Consider the following 21,060-nt stretch of genomic DNA (forward strand, 5'->3'; position numbering starts at 1 on the left):
AGTACTTTGTGCCTCCTCGAGTTTAAATCAGCCGGCAAAAACGTATTCAATGTGAAACTTTAATACAAACTTCTTATTACCTACTGCAAGAGTACTCTAACTCGTAACTTCTAATTCAAAGTAATTAAAACATGTGACTTAAACGATATATCACAAGTTGAACAAGACATTCCGAGTTTCGGCCGGTCTCGTCCAAATTACAAAAGTGGAGGACTAAAGTTTTGTAATCTGGCAAGAATATTGGGTGACGGTCCACTCTGTATCTGTATACTTGGTCTTATCAGTGCCCTTAGTGTAAGTTTTCGGTTACAAAATACGTCTCGATCGCGTTCGCGTTAAAATCTCAATTTGTATGCAAACACGAACAGCGCCTCTAGCGGAACGTTTGCGATGTTCGTGTTTCCATAGAAATTGAGATTTTAACGCGAACGCGATCGAGACGTAATGTGAACGGGAAAATACACTAAGCGTAGTCTTATTTTGAAGTCTTATTATTATTATTTTTTTAACAATTTTGAACAATCAGTTCTTGTTAGATATATTTCCCAGAATCGTTTTTCCGTATAGACAACTTTCCCTAATGCTTTTTTTCCCAAATTTAATCGACTCAGAAATACAGATAGGTTTAGGTTCAAGAAAGAAATCATAATTCGTGACAAAAGTACAAGATAGCAAAAAGACAGTATAATAAAAAAAAAAAGTAAAAAAGTTTGCATCGATGCAAAGGGTCAACAACACAAAGAAATAGGAGTCAACGCTATGTTGTGTCGATTCAAGTTGGAATAAAACGGTAAGTACTGTGAAAACAAGCTTTAGTAAAAAAACATAGTGAGAAAAAAGCATTTGGGCAAAAATGCGAATAGAAACTTTGCTACTGGGAAATAAAGAATCTGGGATATTGATCTAACAAGCCGATTTCTTTATGAAACTACTTTTATTGGCGCTCAGCAGTTTAAGGCACTTGTCTCACCGCCAGCGAGGAAACGATTGGCTATCGACTATTTTCTCGCTCAAGAAACGAACAAAAGATATATGATCCTGTGTGAGTAAAAGAGACACATATATTAATAGTTGATCGCTGGCTGTTCACACTGTCGGCGAGAACTCGCTCTTACATCTTTTGTCGCAGCGACAAGAGCTATAAAACTCGCTGAGCTATAGATACTCGCTCAGCGATGTCAGCTTGGCGGCCGCCCCGCACGAGCGAGTCGAGTGGAGCGAGTAATCGCCCGTCGCACGCGAACACTCGCTTACAGCCGAGCGACAAAACTACACTCGCTTCTCGCTGCTCGCCCACTCGTTTCTAGTTACTCGCTCTACTCGCTTCTCGCTCATCGTCGGCGGTGGGACAAGTGCCTAAGTCACCAGCACTTACGGTATATCATGTCTCCTCTAGGAAGTTTATTGTGTATTTTATACAAACACGCTCCAAACCCTTAGTCGTGAGCACAGCCGTATACCGCAGTTTATTAACAATTTGCGGTAGGATTATAGCTTTATACTCATAATAGTCATGTACCGGAAGACAAAGGCAATTCTGCCTGCTTTATTTTTTTAATCATGCGCTCCGGGAGGCGTGGTTCACAAATGATTACTTGTATTTTTATAAAAGGGTACTTAACGCTCTCAATGGAAGGACAGCAGGGCTACTACGAAAATCGAAACTCGAAGTTCGTATCATACTGTCCCTCTCGCTATTGTATTAAATAGTACAAGTGTCAGAGGGACCGCACGACACGAACTTCGAGTTTCGAGCTTCGTAGTAGCTCTGCTGATCTACTGCACATGCGACTCTTTGCGGGTTGAGATTGTGTTAAGTAAATGTTACCTTACGAATTTACTACTTAATGTTTTGCAACTAACTTTTGGCAACCTGATTAATTTCGCAACTGTTTCTGAAACAGTAAATATTTCAGTATTTTTATAAAAGTAACCTAACCTAAGGGGTTCTTTCTAAGATGAACCTGAAATAAATTGAAAATACAAACTAAAACACAGATGCACAGAAAAAACAGAAAAATAAGACCATCACTGGGAATCGAACCCAGGTCCTCGGTATTCCGTACCGCGTGCTATACCGCTACACCACTGATTTCCCTATGCACCTCATATCTCAGCTTGTGTTTCTTACTTAGTCACTTAAGCAGTGACGCTAGCGACATCTATGCCGTAGCCCTCAAACTATTTCGGCATTCCATTGGAACTAACCGCTCACCCGGACAAGAGATATCGTTTCTAAGCAATCAAATTAAGATTGTTTTTTTTTTTTTTGGAACCTTTTTGTATTTTTTATTTCAATTCCAAATTTTTTACTTTTACGGTCATCCCGTAAAACCGAAATTGAAAATACAAACAAAAAACTAAAAAAAGTAAGTAAGTAAGTAAGTAAGTAAGTTTTAGTTTGTATTTTCAATTTCGGTTTTACGGGATGACCGTAAAAGTAAAAAATTTGGAATTGAAATAAAAAATACAAAAAGGTTCCAAAAAAAAAAAAAAAACAATCTTAACCTGAAATAAATCCTGAAATATTTACAGTTTTGGAGTTTGGATAGCCGTGGTGGCCGAGTGGTTTGGCCTATGGCCTCTCAAGCAGAGGATCGTGGGTTCAAACCCCGGCTCGCACCTCTTGAGTTTTTCGAAATTCATGTGCGGAATTACATTTGAAATTTACCACGAGCTTTACGGTGAAGGAAAACATTGTGAGGAAACCTGCACATAAAACCTGCGAAGCAATTCAACGGTGTGTGTGAAGTTCCCAATCCGCACTGGGCCCGCGTGGGAACTACTGCTCAAGCCCTCTCATTCCGAGAGGAGGCCTGTGCCCTGCATTGGGACGTATATAGGCTGGGATGATGATGAGAGTATGCGGAATGAAAAGTTACGAAATGAATAAGGTTGCCAAACGTTACTTGCGGAATGAACGGATACCTACAATACGAGTTACTTTTTCATCTCACTAACTAGATTTTTTTTTCTTTTTACACAATGAGGGTTTTCAGAGGCGAAATATAGGATGGCTTAAGTATCGTAAGGTGCGTTTGACGTTTGCTTGCGATTGGCTCATTTAGTTATTTAACCAATCACGAGCAAACGTCAAACGGACCACACGATACTAACGCCATCTAGCGATATTTCGCCTCTGTGAAAAACTCATTAGGTACTTTACTCATTCGCAACCTTGCAACAGCAATACTAAGATCGCATTTGAGCAAAATTATTCTTTACAGTTCATTGATAGGGACCTTCGAAAAATAATTAACGTCTTGTTCAATAAATTATTTTCTTAGTTGGTTAAGTTATGCTTAGTAATAAGCAACTTAAAAAATAACCTAACCATAAAAAAATAATTTTGAATACAAGCTTTTGTTTGTTGACTGTACTTTTTGTTGACTGTACTTGTATTGTCACCCAAACTACATTTGCATATCAAATTTCAAGTCGATGCTATTAACCGTTGAAGAGTTCCGTCCTGCGGAGACGATCCTGGAAGTTAGTCAAATTTAACTTGCAAGATTTAATTTTGATTACAGACAGACAGACAGACAAACAAAATCCCCGAAATGTCATTTTTTATCAAAATGTAGCTAAGAATCTACCTTGTGCAAGGTCCGCCCGGATTGCTACCACCATCTTGCTCGCTAATCCTGCCATGAAGCAGCAGTGCTTGCACTGTTGTGTTTCGGCGTGGAGAGCAAGACAGCCGGTGAAATTACTGGCACTTGAGGTATCCCATCTTAGGCCTCTAGGTTGGCAACGCATCTGCAATACCCCTGGTGTTGCAGATGTTTATGGGCGGTGGTGATCTCGTACCATCAGGAGACCCACTTGTTCGTTTGCCATCCAGTCGAATAAAAAACTACCGCAAATAAACTGGCTTTTACACAAAAAACAGCATCAAAATCAGTCTATCCATTTATGAGCTAGGATGCCACCGACAGACGGATACACCTGATATTGACATTGGCAACAAACTTATAAAATATGCGTTACACTTACTCAACTATCCTGGAAGCCGTGGTGGCCTAGTGGTTTGACCTATCGCCTCTCAAACAGAGGGTCGTGGGTTCAAACCCCGGCTCGCACCTCTGAGTTTTTCGAAATTCATGTGCGGAATTACATTTGAAATTTACCACGAGCTTTGCGGTGAAGGAAAACATCGTGAGGAAACCTGCACAAACCTGCGAAGCAATTCAATGGTGCGTGTGAAGTTCCCAATCCGCACTGGGCCCGCGTGGGAACTATGGCCCAAGCCCTCTTGTTCTGAGAGGAGGCCTGTGCCCAGCAGTGGGACGTATATAGGCTGGGATGATGACTCAACTATCACCAATACAACAAAACTACGAGTATTTTGTGTTCCCACTTGCAAATTTCAGAAATATGAATAAAAAATTGGTCTTGCCTACCACAATTGCAAACCCTGCCGTTCAACTATATAAATCAGCGAAATCGCGATCCGACCACGTCCCGCGTCCCAGCTCCAAAGCCCCCCCATTTTAAACGGGGGGTTGATGGCTCAGGCGTCGGCCATATTTCCTTCATCGACGGCTTACGAACGATGGCCGTATTATATCGACGTCATATTCCCCGGAACGTGGATGGCCTGTGGAGGCGATACATCAGCTGGACTGCTAAGGAATAGCTGGATTTTGCGCGAAGGAGTTGTCTGGGTGTGGTGTATGTCGATGATATGATTGTGCAGTTATTCGTAGATGGTTTAGCTGTAGAACACAGGGTTTGATTTTGTGTCGCATTTATTATTTACCATGTCAGGCCTATACACGTCCGACTACCCCCACCCAGACCTAGTGTTAATGGAACATCATACACTCTGTGGATCTTTCACATTCGTTACAATGTTTCCCTTTACCAATTAGAAGAGCTGAAAAATTTGTCGGTCTAGCCATTTATGAGATATCGAACTTTAAAATGACAGTGTTGGGTGTTCTTCAACTCTTTTAAGCTTTTACTGCATAAACACTTTTTGTTTCACCTATTATTGGTTCTCTTCATTTTTAGCAGATCGTCCATGCAATTTTCCGGGATTAAAACTATCCTATGTCGTTCTCAGTGTGTCATACTATCTTCATACTAAAGTCATCTAAAAAGATTTTGCGGTTTAAGCACAAAGAGGTATCAAATAGACAAATAGAGTTACTTTGTTTAGTTACTTTTATATTGTATTGTATTTTTTTATAGTAACATCTGCGATAGGTACATTAAACCATATGCAAGTATATGTAGTATGGCGTTTGGAATGTGAAGTTCATTGACAGCTCTCTTCCTCATTAACTATGTTTCACAGTTGAGTTGAGGGGGGGGCATTATTTTGCAATCGTTGTAAAATCTCGATATTAGATTTGCTAGCTGTTCCCTATAGTTCCAGCGCATATGTCCACATGGGTTTTAGGATAGTATTATGAATAATAATCTTGTTTTCCAGAGACAATCTCGATTTTCTCCCAAGCAACCAGCTCATTGTTCTCATTTTCATATTCAAGGAATCTCGCTTAGTCTTGATGTGATTTTTCCATATTGTATTGTATTGATACCATTGGATTTATTATATGAGTAAGGAAGCTTATGAGTTTTTATAATTTCACTGAAATGCCTAAACCTAGTTCTAAGTTTTATTATCTACCATCATTGCGAAGCACTAGATTTTTCTTGTTACACTAGTGAGACTAGTCGCATCTGCCCAAGTCGCTCCCAGTAATCCTGCATCTGGCTGCGTCGTTTAATAAAGATCGGTCGGGTTGATATTAAAATTCTCTTCAAATTTCTCGGCATCGGAATGGCGGTCCTCATTCAATATCTAGGCGTCATCTTTATGACTTTCATTGTAAAGCTTCCTGCACTTTCTGGCACGGCGATGTAATTAGTGGTAGTTTTTATGCGGGGAATCGAGCTTTTTAGGGTTAGTAATCAAAAGGTGATCAGATCAACGGGTCCCTGGTACTAAACCTTCGTCTGCGTATCCATCTGTGTATTACAGAGCTGCATCTTTTGAACCACAATAGGTAAAAACTTGAAATATACTCACAGCGGGTATAACTGTGGTCGCTACGAAAACAAATCCTACTAATATTATAAAGGCGATAGTTTGTAAATCTGTTTTTTTCTAGCAAAAAAATATAATTATGTAAGAAAGTAGGTAATTTTTGTCTTTGAACAAGACTAGGTACACGTGTACTAAACATACGAATGCACCGAAAACTGGTGGACATAATGTTATGCAAAGACAAGTTGAAATCAGCTCCAGTTATACCTATTTTGTGCTCACAAAGCAGTGTCCATTCGTATTCGAACACTAAACTAAGTAACTCAGTTCCTGACGATACTTTGACAACTTTGACAATAGCTTCTATTGGCCCACCTACATGAGGGGGGATGAGCGATTAATTCCCAACAGTATAAGGTTCTTTGTCATAACATATAGAGTACGCGGGTCAACTATGAGAGTTAAAGTTGATATTACAATGCGAACTATGAGGAGTTGCGAAAGTTTGTCATGGACTTGATACAAGTTGCCGCTTTGTCGCGGCCATTCGTGATAGTTTGACGAGCACAGGTTCTATTTACTTTCATGGACAGTACTGGAATGTTTCAAGCACCTATGTGGCCTCTCCAGTATGATGAACTTAGAGAACTAACAAAGGATATGTATAGTTATACTAACTACGCATCATTCGAACAGATTTCAGTAAACATTCGTCGTGGTAGTTTGTGCTCTATTTATTTTACTGGCTTGCTACCTATCTGCGTCCTGTAGAAACTTTGCTATTTCGCGGGATTAAAGCTAACCCATCTTAGTCGGGGATAGTACAGCTTAGTTAAAAGTTTCTCAATCGATCGTTTTAACTTCATACTCATCTATACGTATCCTAGTTATACTTATATTACTGTTTCGTCGTTATTAGGAAATAACAAATTTCCTAAAAATATAACCAATCAAAGAGATACAAAATTCAAATCCATTGCGAAGAAGACATTAATATCTATTCCGTAAATTTGCGAAGCAATTCAATGGTGTGTGTGAAGTTCCCTACCCGCACTCGTTCCGCGTGGGAACGACAGCCCAAGTTTTGTCATATTGAGAAGAGGGCCGTGCTCAGTGGTACTTATATAGGTTAGGATGATAACGATTATGAATAATTTACTTTGCTTTCCCGGAAAAGCGTATGTGGTAGCGGAAAAGCCAGAAAATATCTCATTCAGTAAAATAACAAGTTGCTTATTTGAAAAGAGATTGCTCACATTTTTGACTGTTTTCCGATTGATTATCCCTCGAAGAACAGTTACCGTTAACCGTTGGGGGAGAAAAGTCGACCACAAACCGGAAGACGAAGTGTTGGCAGGCCTCCCACTAGGTGGACTGACGACATCGTGAGAGTTGCGGGCAACCGGTGCAAGTGACGTGTTGCCGTTCACTGTGGCGTTCTAAGGGGAGTCCTTTGTTCAGCACTGCACGTCTTCTGACTGATGATGAATTGGTTAAATTATTAGTTCATTAGTGATATTTTTAGACATCAATAGTTGGAATTTGATGTGATCGATAGATTTATATCAGTCAGTTTGGTTAGGACTAAAATTCACCTGAATCTTGCGGAATTCCTACGGGAACTCATAGAAACTTTTACCTACAGGTCGATTCACGAGAGCTGGCCCGAGTGGATTGAATGAAAGTATCTGTGTGCTACCTATTTCGATACACTTCACAAAAATACGAAAGTATCATGCATCTGTCATTTTTCTACAAATACAGGATGACTTTTAAGTCGTGACCATAAATTAGTGTTTCATGCTCAGTTAATGCCGGACAATATAATGCATTGACCCATTTATTGAAATTTTTCGGATTCAATTTGCGGTTTCCATACATTGTTCAAATAAAACCATTATTTATTTATTTATCGTATGGCGATTACACACTGGTTAATACATTTTTCAAAAAAATTATCTCATGCAATTGATATTATAACTTAAATTAAAAATTACAATTACGCAGAAGATACAACTTCGCATCACTTGTTAGGTGTTCAAAGTCCTCAGCCGGTCCGTCGTATTTAGTGATGGGGCACTCGAATACAATGTGGTGTATGGTTTGTTTCGGATCCCCACACTCGCACGCTGCCGACTCACACCACCCCCACTTGTGCCAGAGGTATGCGCAGTTACCGAATTTGGTTCTGAGGCGATTAAGTCTGCACCACGTCTGTCGGCTTTCACTAAACCCTTTGGGCCTCTCCCGGGTGACAAGTTGAAAAATGGAACTGCTTGCACCATCCCGATGTGACAACCATTCCTTCATCCAAGCATCGTTGTCCCTCCATGTGACCAACCATGAAGTCAATGTATGGAAACCGCAAATTTAATCCGAAAAATTTCAATAAATGGGTCAATGCATTCTATTTTCCGGCATTAACTGAGCATAAAATACTAATTTATGTTCACGACTAAGAAGTCACCTGTATATCTAAGTGACTTTTCGTTCAATCCATTCGTTCCAGCTCTTGTGAATCCACCTGTACGTCGAGTCTAACTAATTTAAACATAGTTCCAGCCAAACAGGTGAGCGCCAACGCAACTCCCGAGTTGGTATAGTTGTCGCAAACATCCGAAGTCCCTCACATTGTTGGGCGAGAGCGGTTTAATCTTGAAGTTTCAAGACTTGCAATGTGTAGATGTTATTACCAAGTTCTTTGGTATGTAGTACTTATTGTGAATGCATTTTCATTAAGTATTAATTATCACGATGTGAGCTGATTTATCATGTGTGGGGAATGGATAAAAATTCAAATTTTCATTCTAAAGAAACGTTTGAATTTTTTTTTAGCAATAGAAATAACAATACATTACAAATATTCTTTATTGCACACCATAAATCAGCACAAAAACTTATAATATAAACACTTTGAACCTTGTTAATTAACAGAATAAAATATAATATTTTAAGTAAGTAGCATCAATAAATTTTAAGAAATGAAAGAGTTATCTTTACCACCAAATTACGATAGTCCGGTTAGTTACAGGTTGTTACATAGCTTAGACAGAACAAAAATTAAAAAATGGGTCTTTGACTCGTTCGTTTTGAGTTTTGACAGGTGACACTCTTTAATAATACCAACTTGAAAATACCGACCCTGTTTTTCATGGACACGCCCATAGAAACTGACATGAGCTTCTACGGGTGTGTACATGAAAAACAGGGACGGTATTTCAATGTCGGTATTATCCGGGTCGGTAAAGAGTGTCACCTGTCAAAACGAACGAGTCAAAGACACATAAGTAAATTCTTTTTTGTTCTGGGCTATGGAACAACCCTTAATCGACCGGAATATCGTATAATTTGTCGGTAAAGAAAACTCTTCATTTTTTAAAACTAATTGATGCTACTTAAAAATCTGATATTTCATTCTGTTAATTAGAAAGGTTATTCCTATCGATAAAATTTTTTTAAGCGTTTCTAAAATGTTCATCCATTCCCCATTGAACTAATTAAAATAATTTTAAATATAAATAAGCGGTATGGTAATTTCATGTATGTTATGGCCTTACACATACATAAATATGTGTAAAAGTCTCTTCACACTGGTATTTGTGGATGAGTTAAAAGTGAGGCGAGCGCGCAACCGTTTCGCCGCAAATGCGCGTTTAACGATTTGCCTAGTGGACGTTTAGGCAAATCATGAAATTCCTAGGCCCCACTACGTTTCTTTTTCCTGTAACTTTTTCTAAGTGTCTCTTAAACCAAACCCTCTTTTTTCCAGGTGGACCTCTCCTGCCGCAACACAAAGCAGCAGGTGGGTGTGGTGTTCACCAGAAGCAACTTCGTCACCCTCAAATACGTCACCGACAACTGGGGCACTGACGCCAACGGCTTCAAGCTGGTCATCACCTCAGTCAAGGACCCTAGTAAGTGTTTTATCCCATCATCATCATCCATTGTGTGCCCCATATCCAAGACTGCAAGACCGGCAGTTTTTGCTGATTTGGGACCATTTCGCGACATGCCATCCACCCCAGCCTATATACGTCCCACTGCTGGGCAGAGGCCTCCTCTCAGAACAAGAGGGCTTGGGCCATAGTTCCCACGCGGGCCTAGTGCGGATTGGGAACTTCACACGCACCATTGAATTGCTTCGCAGGTTAGTGCAGGTTTCCTCACGATGTTTTCCTTCACCGCAAAGCTCGTGGTAAATTTCAAATGTAGGTAACTCCGCACATGAATATCGAAAAACTCAGAGGTGCGAGCCGGGGTTTGAACCCACGACCCTCTGCTTGAGAGGCGATAGGTCAAACCACTAGGCCACCACGGCTTATTTCGCGACATGCATAAACTTTAATTTCTTTTTCTTATTCGAAGGTTGTCACCAATAAATGCGTACCTTGATTTTAGAGAACTGTCTGACTGACTGAGTCTTGTCGTCTCGTGATCATGGCGCATGCAACTGTGCCGAAATATCGAGCTTCTCTAAAGTCAAGGCATGCAGAACAAAACTCGAATTTAAATCAAAATCATAGAATTTGTAATGATTTCTTTCTTTTTCTTTATATCCTGGCAACACGCCGATCTAGATTTTTCCACGTGGGAGTACGTGTCATCACATGGCGTGTTTTCCATTCGCAAATTTACCATACTGGTATTAGTGCTGGTACTATGTATTTAATTATTTACTAATAAAATGGAATTGGAGAACTATGGGATTGATTAGTACTGCCACAGGTCCGATGACGCGGCGTGGCCTCTCGTTTTACAGTACTTTCATTCTAGTAAGTTGCAGGTGACACTTGATGCACGTTTCGTTTTACTCAAAAAAAGTTGCTGCGGTCTAAATATATGGAAGTATATTTTAGTTGTAGCCTGAATATGACTGGCGTAAAATATTTGAACATAAACAAGTATGTTATACGAAATAAATTTTAGCTATCAGATTTTTATAATCAATTAATTAAATTCAAAGTACAAGTAAGTGAAGAAACGTAATATGCATGTAACGTAACACCAGAGACTCGTTTAGTGATGGGACCTACGATCTTGAGTTATATCGATATTTATTAATTGGTAAGTAACGAATATTCTTGCAAACTCCGTTTAGCCTTACTAAAGTGGCAAATAATATTCCAACCTAGAATTTAACTAAAATATTAGAATACTCATCAAAATTATCGTAATAATCGGATTAATTATGATTAAGATTTTAAATTATTAGTTTTATCGACTCAAGTTTCGACACTTTGACTAGTCTTGTGATATTGACAGCTGTCACCCGCACCGTGCTACAATGAAAGTACTATAGTAGTATGTTTCCACCTTCATTATGTCATCTATTCAGAAAAAAACATGAATTCCCGCGAGGGATTTCCGCCCGGTAAATCTAGATCCTAATAAACCGTTTTTACACCACAAAATGAGCACTTAGTCCTTCAAAGTAAATAATAATTCATTAGGACCTAACACCATCCCTTTTCCTGGGAAAAAAGGCAAAAAAGACATTTAATAAATGATATGCTAAAATAGCATAGCAGTTATCGTCGACCGCGCCCCGCTAATGAAAACCTACACAATCGGGATGCCTTTATTTGGATTTATGTTTATTTCCAGCCAGTTTTTACCTAGGCTATATAAAATGAACAGTGTGTATAGTGTATTGTGTAATCTCCGCTCGAAGTTTTGTTGCGAAGATTCTTATTAGTAAAGGAAACTTGCCTTTGTACCTAAGAGAAAATGTTAATTATCTGGAAATATAAATAAGAAAACAACATTCAACTAATGTTTCGAGAATCTTTGTTTATTCAGTAATCAATAAAAATAACAAATTAAACTTAAACTGTCTCCGTTTCGGAGTGGTTTGTATTGCCCCACATCGCTGCCATTGCGGTATGCAGGTCGACTGCCTCGGCCACCATGGACTCTCCTGCCGCAGCAGTACTGGAAGCATCCCGCGGCATGCAGCTCTTAACGACGTCATCCGCCGGGTCTTGGTCAGTGCTGGAGCACCAGCCGTCTTGGAACCTTCGGGGTTGGTCCGCGACAACGGCAAGAGGCCCGACGGCATGACGTTCATGCCATGGAAAATGGGACGGCCGTTGGTTTGGGACGCCACTTGCGTCGACACATTCGCGCCGTCCCACCTTCCATCTACAGCCAACAGGGCCGGTGCCTGCAGACTGCGGAATGCCTCAAGCGACGCAAATATGTAGGCATCAGTAGTGCCTACATTTTTGAGCCGTTTGGGGTAGAAACCATGAGTCCTTGGGGTTTGAGTGCATCTAATATTTTTAAATTACTGTCGCCCAAATTAATTGCGGCTTCGGGTGACCAGAGGGCGGGCTTTTTCTTAGCACAAAGAATAAGCATTGTCATACAGTGTGGCAATGCTGCCAGCCTTTTGGGCACCTTACCACCTGGCAGTGATTTTGGGCAACTTTTTCATTTATAAGTTTAGTTTGTATGTAGTTTTAGTTACCTGTTACATATTTTTTTTTTTTATTCAACTGGATGGCAAACGAGCAAGTGGGTCTCCTGATGGTAAGAGATCACCACCGCCCATAAACATCTGCAACACCAGGGGTATTGCAGACGCGTTGCCAACCTAGAGGTCTAAGATGGGATACCTCACGTGCCAGTAATTTCACCGGCTGTCTCACTCTCCACGCCGAAACACAACAGTGCAAGCTACTGCTTCACGGCAGGATTAGCGAGCAAGATGGTGGTAGCAATCCGGGCGGACCTAGCACAAGGTCCTACCACCTGCAGCAAAATAAAAATAGAAATAGAAATCATTTATTCGTGACAAAGTAACGTAGCATAACAAAATGGTATTAAAAATTAAGAAAGTTGTAATGAGTTAAATTTGGGTTTTGTTCCGTACCTTAATTTTAGAGCAGCTCGATATTTCGGCACAGTTGCATGCGCCATGATCATGAGACGACTGGAGATCATGACCATCGTTATCGTGATCATGGCGCATGCAACTGTGCCGAAATATAGAGCTACTCTAAAATCAAAGTACGTGGAACAAAACCCGAATTAAAATCATAAAAATGTGGACATTTTAAATTTTTTTTTGAATGAACATCGAACAGATATATTTTTTATCCCAGAAAATTTAAAACGTCTTAAAACAAAAGCATTGTTTCCACCAAAATCAATAAAAATATAATGGTATATCCTTGACGTTCGAAAACAGTTTGTGTATCTTCTGTAGGAAGCAGCTGAAGTAAAAATAGTAGATTGTACAACAAGAGTATAAAACGAGCCATTTTACCTAAGACGTTCATATAGCCACCCGAGCCAGTACGGCGAGGGTGGCACACGTCGAGGGGAAAATGGATTTAATGCTCGAGTTTTACACTCCGCTTTTCACTTCGATGGCGAGGAAATGAAATAGATACAGTGGAAACAATTGTTCACTTACTATGTACTACCTTTCATTGTTCACGCATTACTATAATAATTGTACATTTTAAGTTTTATTGATCTATTTTGATTGATTTTTAGTTTTATATAAATTAAAAATTATTTAAAAAAAAATAGATACTTCTTTGTTCATGGCTGTTTACACCTGATTGCCTTGGTCTTAGACAAAGATTTTACTTTATGCACTAGAGCATAAAAAGTCATTTTATATCGCCTAAACTCAGCATAAACACAAACTTTACGAGCATGAGAAGTGAAAAAACATTTTGTACCTACAAAGTCCCAGTTTACCATATAAATATAATATTCTTTACGGCTAGAGGCCATATCGTGATAATGACGGATATCCCTTACCGTGCAAACAGCTTTTGAGTCCACCAATTAGATTTCACGCTCGGCTGGGTGGAAAAATGTACGGAACGCACCAAGAAAAGGGTATTGTTGTTATTCCCAAGTTTTCCCGAGCCGGGGGAATGTTAGGTGTGTAGTTAAGAATCCCTTAACTTGAATGGCGGAAATACTTTTTCGGTGCACGACCGTTAGCTAATTAGTTTGCGGAATTTTTGAAGATTTTTATTTGCGATCCAACGATACAGAGTTTATTGAACGGGTTTTCAATTTGTGAAACTTTATTTATTTATTTTTCACTGACAAACTGCAGTAAAAACCAATGCGCTGTAAAATTGAAATAATACAAAAAAAATCACAAAAAGACATAAAAACAATTGGGGATTTTTGAACGTCGTCTTCGTCACTACCCTAAAACGGCGGAATACCACACCCTCCGGCCAGAAGTCGAAGCGGAGGAACATTTCGTGGTGCTTGGCAGGCACTTGAAGTTATGAGCTGAAATTGTTAGCCCTTTGAGATTCGACCGGGAGGATGGACAGCTCCATATGGGCTCCCTGTGCCCTGCCCGCCCGGTGCCTCCTCACGGACGTGCTTGAACACCTTCTCCAGCGTCGTCTTCTTGTCCAACCGAGACAGGTAGATGTCCACTATCGGTACTGCAGCTTGGATACAGGACGACGCTGCAGGAACGGTCAAACGCTGATTGCGATTGCGCTTTAGACGGCGTTGTTAAATGAAACAGATAATATATTTTTTCGCGTTTACGGCTGAAGGTTTCTGTGATAGGCGGTAGATGGCGAAGGAAGGTAAGGCAGCCGGTGAAATTACTGGCACGTGAGGTATCCCATCTAAGGCCTCTAGGTTGGCAACGCGTCTGCAATACCCCTGATGTTGCAGATGTTTATGGGCGGTGGTGTGGCGATCTCTTACCATCAGGAGACCCACTTGCTCGTTTTCTATCCAGTCGAATAAGAAAAAAAAAAGAAGCTCCCTGGGCCATCTTGTATACGTCCCACTGCTGAGTGGCCTCGAATTGCATATCATGCGCAAAAAACAGTATAAGTATAGGTACCTAAAGAGATTGTCGCCAAATGCATCTTTTCTCAGTCTGTATGTCTTGGACTGGAAAATTTTTAAGTGACAGATAAAAGCATCCTAAGACATTTTACACAGGACGTCCTCCGTTTGCCCATGAATTATGCTAGGTTTCACTCGCGACTTCGCTCGCATAAACCATTACATCTGCAGTCGAATTGAAATTCCGGGATTTTATAAAATTTCTATGGATTAAAAAAAAAACCTGGACTTTTACGTTTTGCGACGAAAATCCGTGCAAAATTTAATGTCCCATCCATTGATTAGTGTTAACTGGCGGTTAGGTGTGATGCCGTCTCTATTTGTTTTGTTCGAATAGACGGAGATGGCATCACATTTAACCGTCGGTTAACTCTAATCAATGGACGGTGAAACAGCCCCATAGAAATCTATTTTGGGATTTTACTTTGATCCTGTGCGAATATCGGAATAGAATTACAATTTTTAATCTCATTGCAAATATTGTCAAATGTAACTAAACGTGCCATCATTAAAAGTTAGCATAATTATGCTTATGGGTTTATAAACGGTATCAAATTTTAGCTCCGAAATTGAATATAAGATTTGTTTATTGCAACGGGCACATACACGCTAAAAATCAAGAGTTCTAAGCAATCCGCAATCCGTGGGGTGGCCGGACAAGAATAGCTCCCCCCCATCTCATTCCGTTGGGTGTCGTAGAAGGCGACTAAGGGAAAAATCCAGAAGACGGCGTCTTCTGCGTAAACCATCAGCATAACACTGCGATCCCCAAGCCACCTGCCAAGCGTGGGGATTATAGCAACCCCCCCCCCAAATAAAAAAAAATGATAGGTGTGGCGTTCTAAGGGGGAGGCCTTTGTCTAGCAGTGGACGTCTTCGGGCTGATGATGATGATGATGAAGCAATCCGCAAAGGGCTCTTTTGCACAACTCCTACTAAACCGCTCCCGTGAGCTGAATAAATATGGAAAAGTGATACTCTGAACCAACCTTATTAAACTATGAAAAGAGTTACTTTGCACCCCATTATCAACTTCCAAAGTCCAACTTTACTCCATTGCGGGACACTCCAGAGTTACCTACTAAAGTATGCACAAAGCGCAAGACCGGGGACCGTTTAGAATACTTACATTAATGGGCTGGGTGAGCGGCTACATAGTTCATTATCGGATGTTTTATGATACTTTATGATCTTACTACGTTCTTTGTTAGAGTTTCGAAAAGTTGGGCGGTTTTTTAAAGATTTATTTGTTTTGTTTTATCGGGTTTTTTTTATTATGTGCTGGTAAAATTCGGTAAATGTGTTATATTTTTTTAACTAGCTTCTCACATCATCATCATCATTATCCCATTTTATGCAGGTCCCACTGAAAGGGCATGGGTAGTTCCCACGCGAGTCCAATGTGGATTGGAAACTTCGCTCACCATCGAATTGCTTCGAAGATTTGTGCAGGTTCCCTCACGATGTTTCCTTCACCGTAAAGCTCTGGTTAGCTTTAAAATGTTAATTCGCTAACTTTTTTAAAAACTCAGAGAGAGGTTCTTCTTTTTTTAGGATAATAATATATTCAGCGTTTTCGCGGCGTTTTTTTTCGTCATTACTGTTTCGGCTATTTCTGTTGAAAGAAGTAATGCTCGTGGTTATTTTTTTGTCAAAATAAATACAATAACGATCCTGAATCTTGCGTGATCAAAATGTTATTTTCCTTCCGTTGTGCTATCCAGTCAAATAAAAAAAAAAAAAAGAAATGGTAATGACGTCTTACCGGCCGGTTGAAACGCTAGAATTTCACCCCCCCCCCCCCCATATAATGTCAATAACCTCTTATGAATGTCTATGAAGCATATAGTCCTATTACAATGATATACAATACAGTCCCAACAAGAATGATTAAATAATAAATCTCTCAGAACAATACCTTATTGTCCTAACTAACATACAACAAAGCGTTCGTAGCGCTTTAAGCGATATATTAAAGCGCACGTCATTGAATTATGCAACAAAAACGCGACAACCATGGTCGAATAAAATTTTATACAATGCTTTCACATGCGTGTTTGTATTCGGAGGAGGGAGAACACAAGCCTACCTGAGCCGCAATGTACACCGTGTGGGGGAAACCGCCCCGTCGCCGAGATCAAAAGCATGTCTGGGTGGGGGCTAAGCCCGTTGTATCTTCTGCTTAGAATTTACAAGGGTTTTGCACTTGAAAATTTAACCACCCTAGAGGGGTGGGGCTTGGCGACGTCTGTCCATGTGTTTAATGATACCGAGACGGATGAGGTCTATCTATATATTATTTCCATTTTATAAGTGTTCATCGAGACTGATTTCTTTTAAATTCTGATCTTTTTCTAGCCTTAAATGTAAAAGTTTGTAATCATCATCATTATTGTCAGTCACGCCGTATTTTATTCACGCCTTATTCTTATTTTGGAACTTGTTTGCTGTTTACGTGTGTATATCATAAATTTCAAGTTGTTTATCTATGTAGCTTAGTATTACGGTTTTGCGTTGAATTCGATCCAAATCCGTAAAAATATGGTCGAAAGTACGGAACCCTACAATGCGCGTGGTACGACACGCACTTGGCCAAAATATAAATATTTCCACAAAACGACAGCTTCCTGGAGCCCAAAAATATATGTGGAATGAGGGTGGATTACTGTTTGAATGATTTGATTTGATTAAACGAGCGACCGAATGACTGAAGACTAATGTGGAGTGAATGAATGAGACGAGCGAATGAGTAAAAGAGTGTGAGTTACGATCGGGTGAGCCTACGTGCTAGTTGTCTTTTCTGTTTTCATTGTTTTTTTTACGTATTCAGTAGTTTAATTTTTAATAAACTTTTTCTTATTTTATTTCGAAAAGTTTGTTTTCCTTCGCACGATCCCACATTTTTGGTGCTCGTCCGGGATCAGAAGGAAAAAAATAAATCGTTGGATACGACGACGGACTGGTGTGCTACGTGGTGTAACGAGGCGGTTACATTTTTTGTTACGGCGGTGCCATTTACGACGGGCGACCGAAATAACGACGAAGACGAGTTTCTGCTGGCTTCGGGAGTAAGACGGTGGCTTCTGAGCGGCGAGAAACGGCACATTGGACAGATGCAAGCGGATAGGATTTACGACGAGGCAGCTAGCGAGGCTCCGAGTGGAGGTGTGGATGAGGCACCGAGACTCAAGCTCCAAACGACGAATACGACGACGACGACGACTGCAAGGGCAACTGACGTGATGATGACGTACGACGGTAGTGAAAGCCTGCAGTACATTGACGACCTAGTCAGTAAATTTAGTGCGCAAGATGAGATGTACAGCGTTACTAAATTTATCGACGACATCAAACGCGACGATATTTGGGTGGACGCCCTTACAACAATTAATTGTTGCCAGGCGCAGTATGACGGGCACCGCAGCCCTCTGGGTCCAAGCGGAGCGACCGTTTAAATCGTGGGACGATCTAAAGTACGCGCTAAAAGAAGAATTCCATGACACGATCGACATAAAGGCGATACACGAGCTAATGGCGGCGCGTAAAAAGAAGGTAGACGAGAGTTGCCTTGACTACCTACTTACGATGCGCGAGTTGGGCAAAAGAGGAAAAATGCCAGACTATGTGACAATACAGTATATTGTCGACGGGATAGAAGATGTTGAAACCAACAAAATGATGTTATACGGCGTTACAACATATAACGACTTAAAGGAGAAGCTCAGAATATATGACATTATTAAGAGTAAGATGGTACCTACGCATTCGCTACAAGATATGAACGAAAACCGGCCCAAACCAGTTTACTCGAGCTATAGCTGTGAAGAAGGAGAAAATCGTGTGTCCAGTGTGTGCCCGAACGAAGAAAATGATGTGAAGTGTTACCAATGTACCCGATTCGGTCACATATCGGCACACTGTGCATCAATGGTATCGAGCGAATCAGCTGACATGAAACATAATGGCGGCGTTGGCGGAAGTCGATCGGCGAATTCGAACAAGAACGAATCGAATGGAACGAACTTATGCGTGCGAGCTGATGTTCGAACGAATGAGTTGGACAACGAATGTGCATGGAATGGAACGACCGGGAACGACATAGACATGGCGGCGAAGATGGCGGCAATGACAGCGACAGACGTCAGATGTCACACCAATGACGTTGACAGTTGTGACAGCAGCGCACCTGTGATCGAACGCAAGATCAAAACATCGATCGGAAGCCAATAAAGAAGATTTTATTGTGTAATCGAAGCATTAACGCGTTGATAGACTCCGGTAGTAACTTTAATCTCGTGTCGGAGAACTGTTATAAACTTACAACAAAGTGCGAACGGGTAGTGACAGAACTTAGTGCATCACGAGTTGTATCACCGGGATACAAGAAAACGACGAACTTTGCGATCAACGACGAGTGTTTTAACGTAATTCCGCACCTTGTGCCACAAGACTTTATCCCATACGGTGTATATACGAGGCCAAGAACTGTTCTATGACGTGACGGTCGTCATGAACGGCAGCCAGGTGCATTTATTGCTGAAGGAAGACGAGAGTTACCTTAGTAATTATTTGGTGTTAAGGGTTCAGGCTGCCAGAAGATATTGTGTCCAGAAATTGTACACCTACTGGTACGATTTTAAGATTAAAATAGTTACGAGAAAGTTGACCAGTGGTGGGATCACAGATGTCATTGACCTGTTACTGGTATGGTGTAAAATTTAAAATTGTTTGTTCGTTTTCTCTAAGGGGATGTTTTTATCTAAGATGTTTTTTTTCTGTTTTTAATTAAGATGTAAGACTGGTTAGCTGTTGCATATTTTTTATAAAGATGCAAAGTACTTTGTTTTGTTGCAATGATGGCTTATAACACACATGTTTTAGGATTAAGGTGTACCTAGGTTAAGATGTTTAGATGTGTAAGATGTTTTGTTTAGAGGATGCCTGGGGACAGTCATGTGTGTAGGATGGCCGAATGTGGGAATGAGGGTGGATTACTGTTTGAATGATTTGATGTAAACGAGCGACCGAATGACTGAAGACTAATGTGGAGTGAATGAGACGAGCGAATGAGAAAGAGTGTGAGTTACGATCGGGTGAGCCTACGTGCTAGTTGTCTTTTCTGTTTTCATTGTTTTTTACGTATTCAGTAGTTTAATTTTTAATAAACTTTTTCTTATTTTATTTCGAAAAGTTTGTTTTCCTTCGCACGATCCCACATATATAACGATTTTTCCCGTTTTCCGTCTCATTGTAAACAACGTTTTAATATATTATTCGCAAATATTTCATTTCTCAACTCACGATTTTCTTTGACACCATACTTTTTCCGGAACTTTCATAAAATAAACCTAACCTAATTTACTTAGAAAACCCTCAGAAAATACACTTGGTTTTTTTTTTGGTTGAGTTGGAAAATAAAACAATTTGGCAAACGAAACATTTCGGAATATTTCTGCGAAACGGAAGGGTATATGTCACAGGATTAAAATATGAAGCCCCAAGTCAGACTAGTTGCATAACGTAGTCTCACGTGTTTCAAGTGGTTTAGAGCAATTATATTCTCGCGATGCGACCCCAAGACCGCACCCTTTTGGGTTCAAATGGAGGTGATCAAAAGACTTAATAATTGTATTGGGCATCAGTCTTTGGTGATGAGCGAGGAAAGTATCATTTTGACAAGTATGTGTCATATGATAATACTGAAAATTCATAACTTATTAATGCAATATCGATGCATCGAAAGAAAAATAAATAAAGAAAACATTTATTCGTGTTTTTGTTAAGCATTTACGCCACTGTATTATGCCTTTAAATTCCAAGCTTTTATATTTTAGGAGAAGTTGTTGGATGACTTTAGTTAGGTTACGATCATAGTCCAGTTAGATGGCGCTGTTATCAATATTTAACGTTTTCAGATTTTTTCATTCATTATAAAGTAATTATTTCACCATAATTTAACTGTTGGAGAACCTAAGTGCAGTCGATTTTTAGACCCCATAGTCGAAATGTTTAATTCAGAGAAAACTGAATATAAGTTCTTCGTTTCTAGCTGTCGTTTATGGCTCAATACAGAATCTAGGGCTTTGCGCACATGCGTAAATATAAAACGTACTCTAAGACTGCGAATTTAGGAAAGATTCGAAACTGTTTAATGATTAACCAATTTATTTTATTTTATGTTTTTCACCATATGAAGGGTCCACGGAAAGAAC

At 40.0% G+C, this 21,060-nt stretch overlaps 1 protein-coding gene across 1 annotated transcript in view; it reads left to right on the plus strand.

Annotated features, from left to right (window-relative positions):
* The window catches only part of loaf (low-density lipoprotein receptor domain containing lost and found), a 135,500-nt gene that overhangs the window by 108,017 nt on the left and 6,423 nt on the right, over positions 1–21,060 (plus strand). Inside the window, exon 3 of the mRNA XM_074085192.1 lies at positions 9,768–9,912. Within this exon, the coding sequence (XP_073941293.1) occupies positions 9,768–9,912 (145 nt within the window). The remainder of the gene's footprint in view (positions 1–9,767; positions 9,913–21,060) is intronic.

This window comes from Choristoneura fumiferana, chromosome 3 (assembly GCF_025370935.1).
Source record: "Choristoneura fumiferana chromosome 3, NRCan_CFum_1, whole genome shotgun sequence".
Lineage (NCBI taxonomy): Eukaryota > Metazoa > Arthropoda > Insecta > Lepidoptera > Tortricidae > Choristoneura > Choristoneura fumiferana.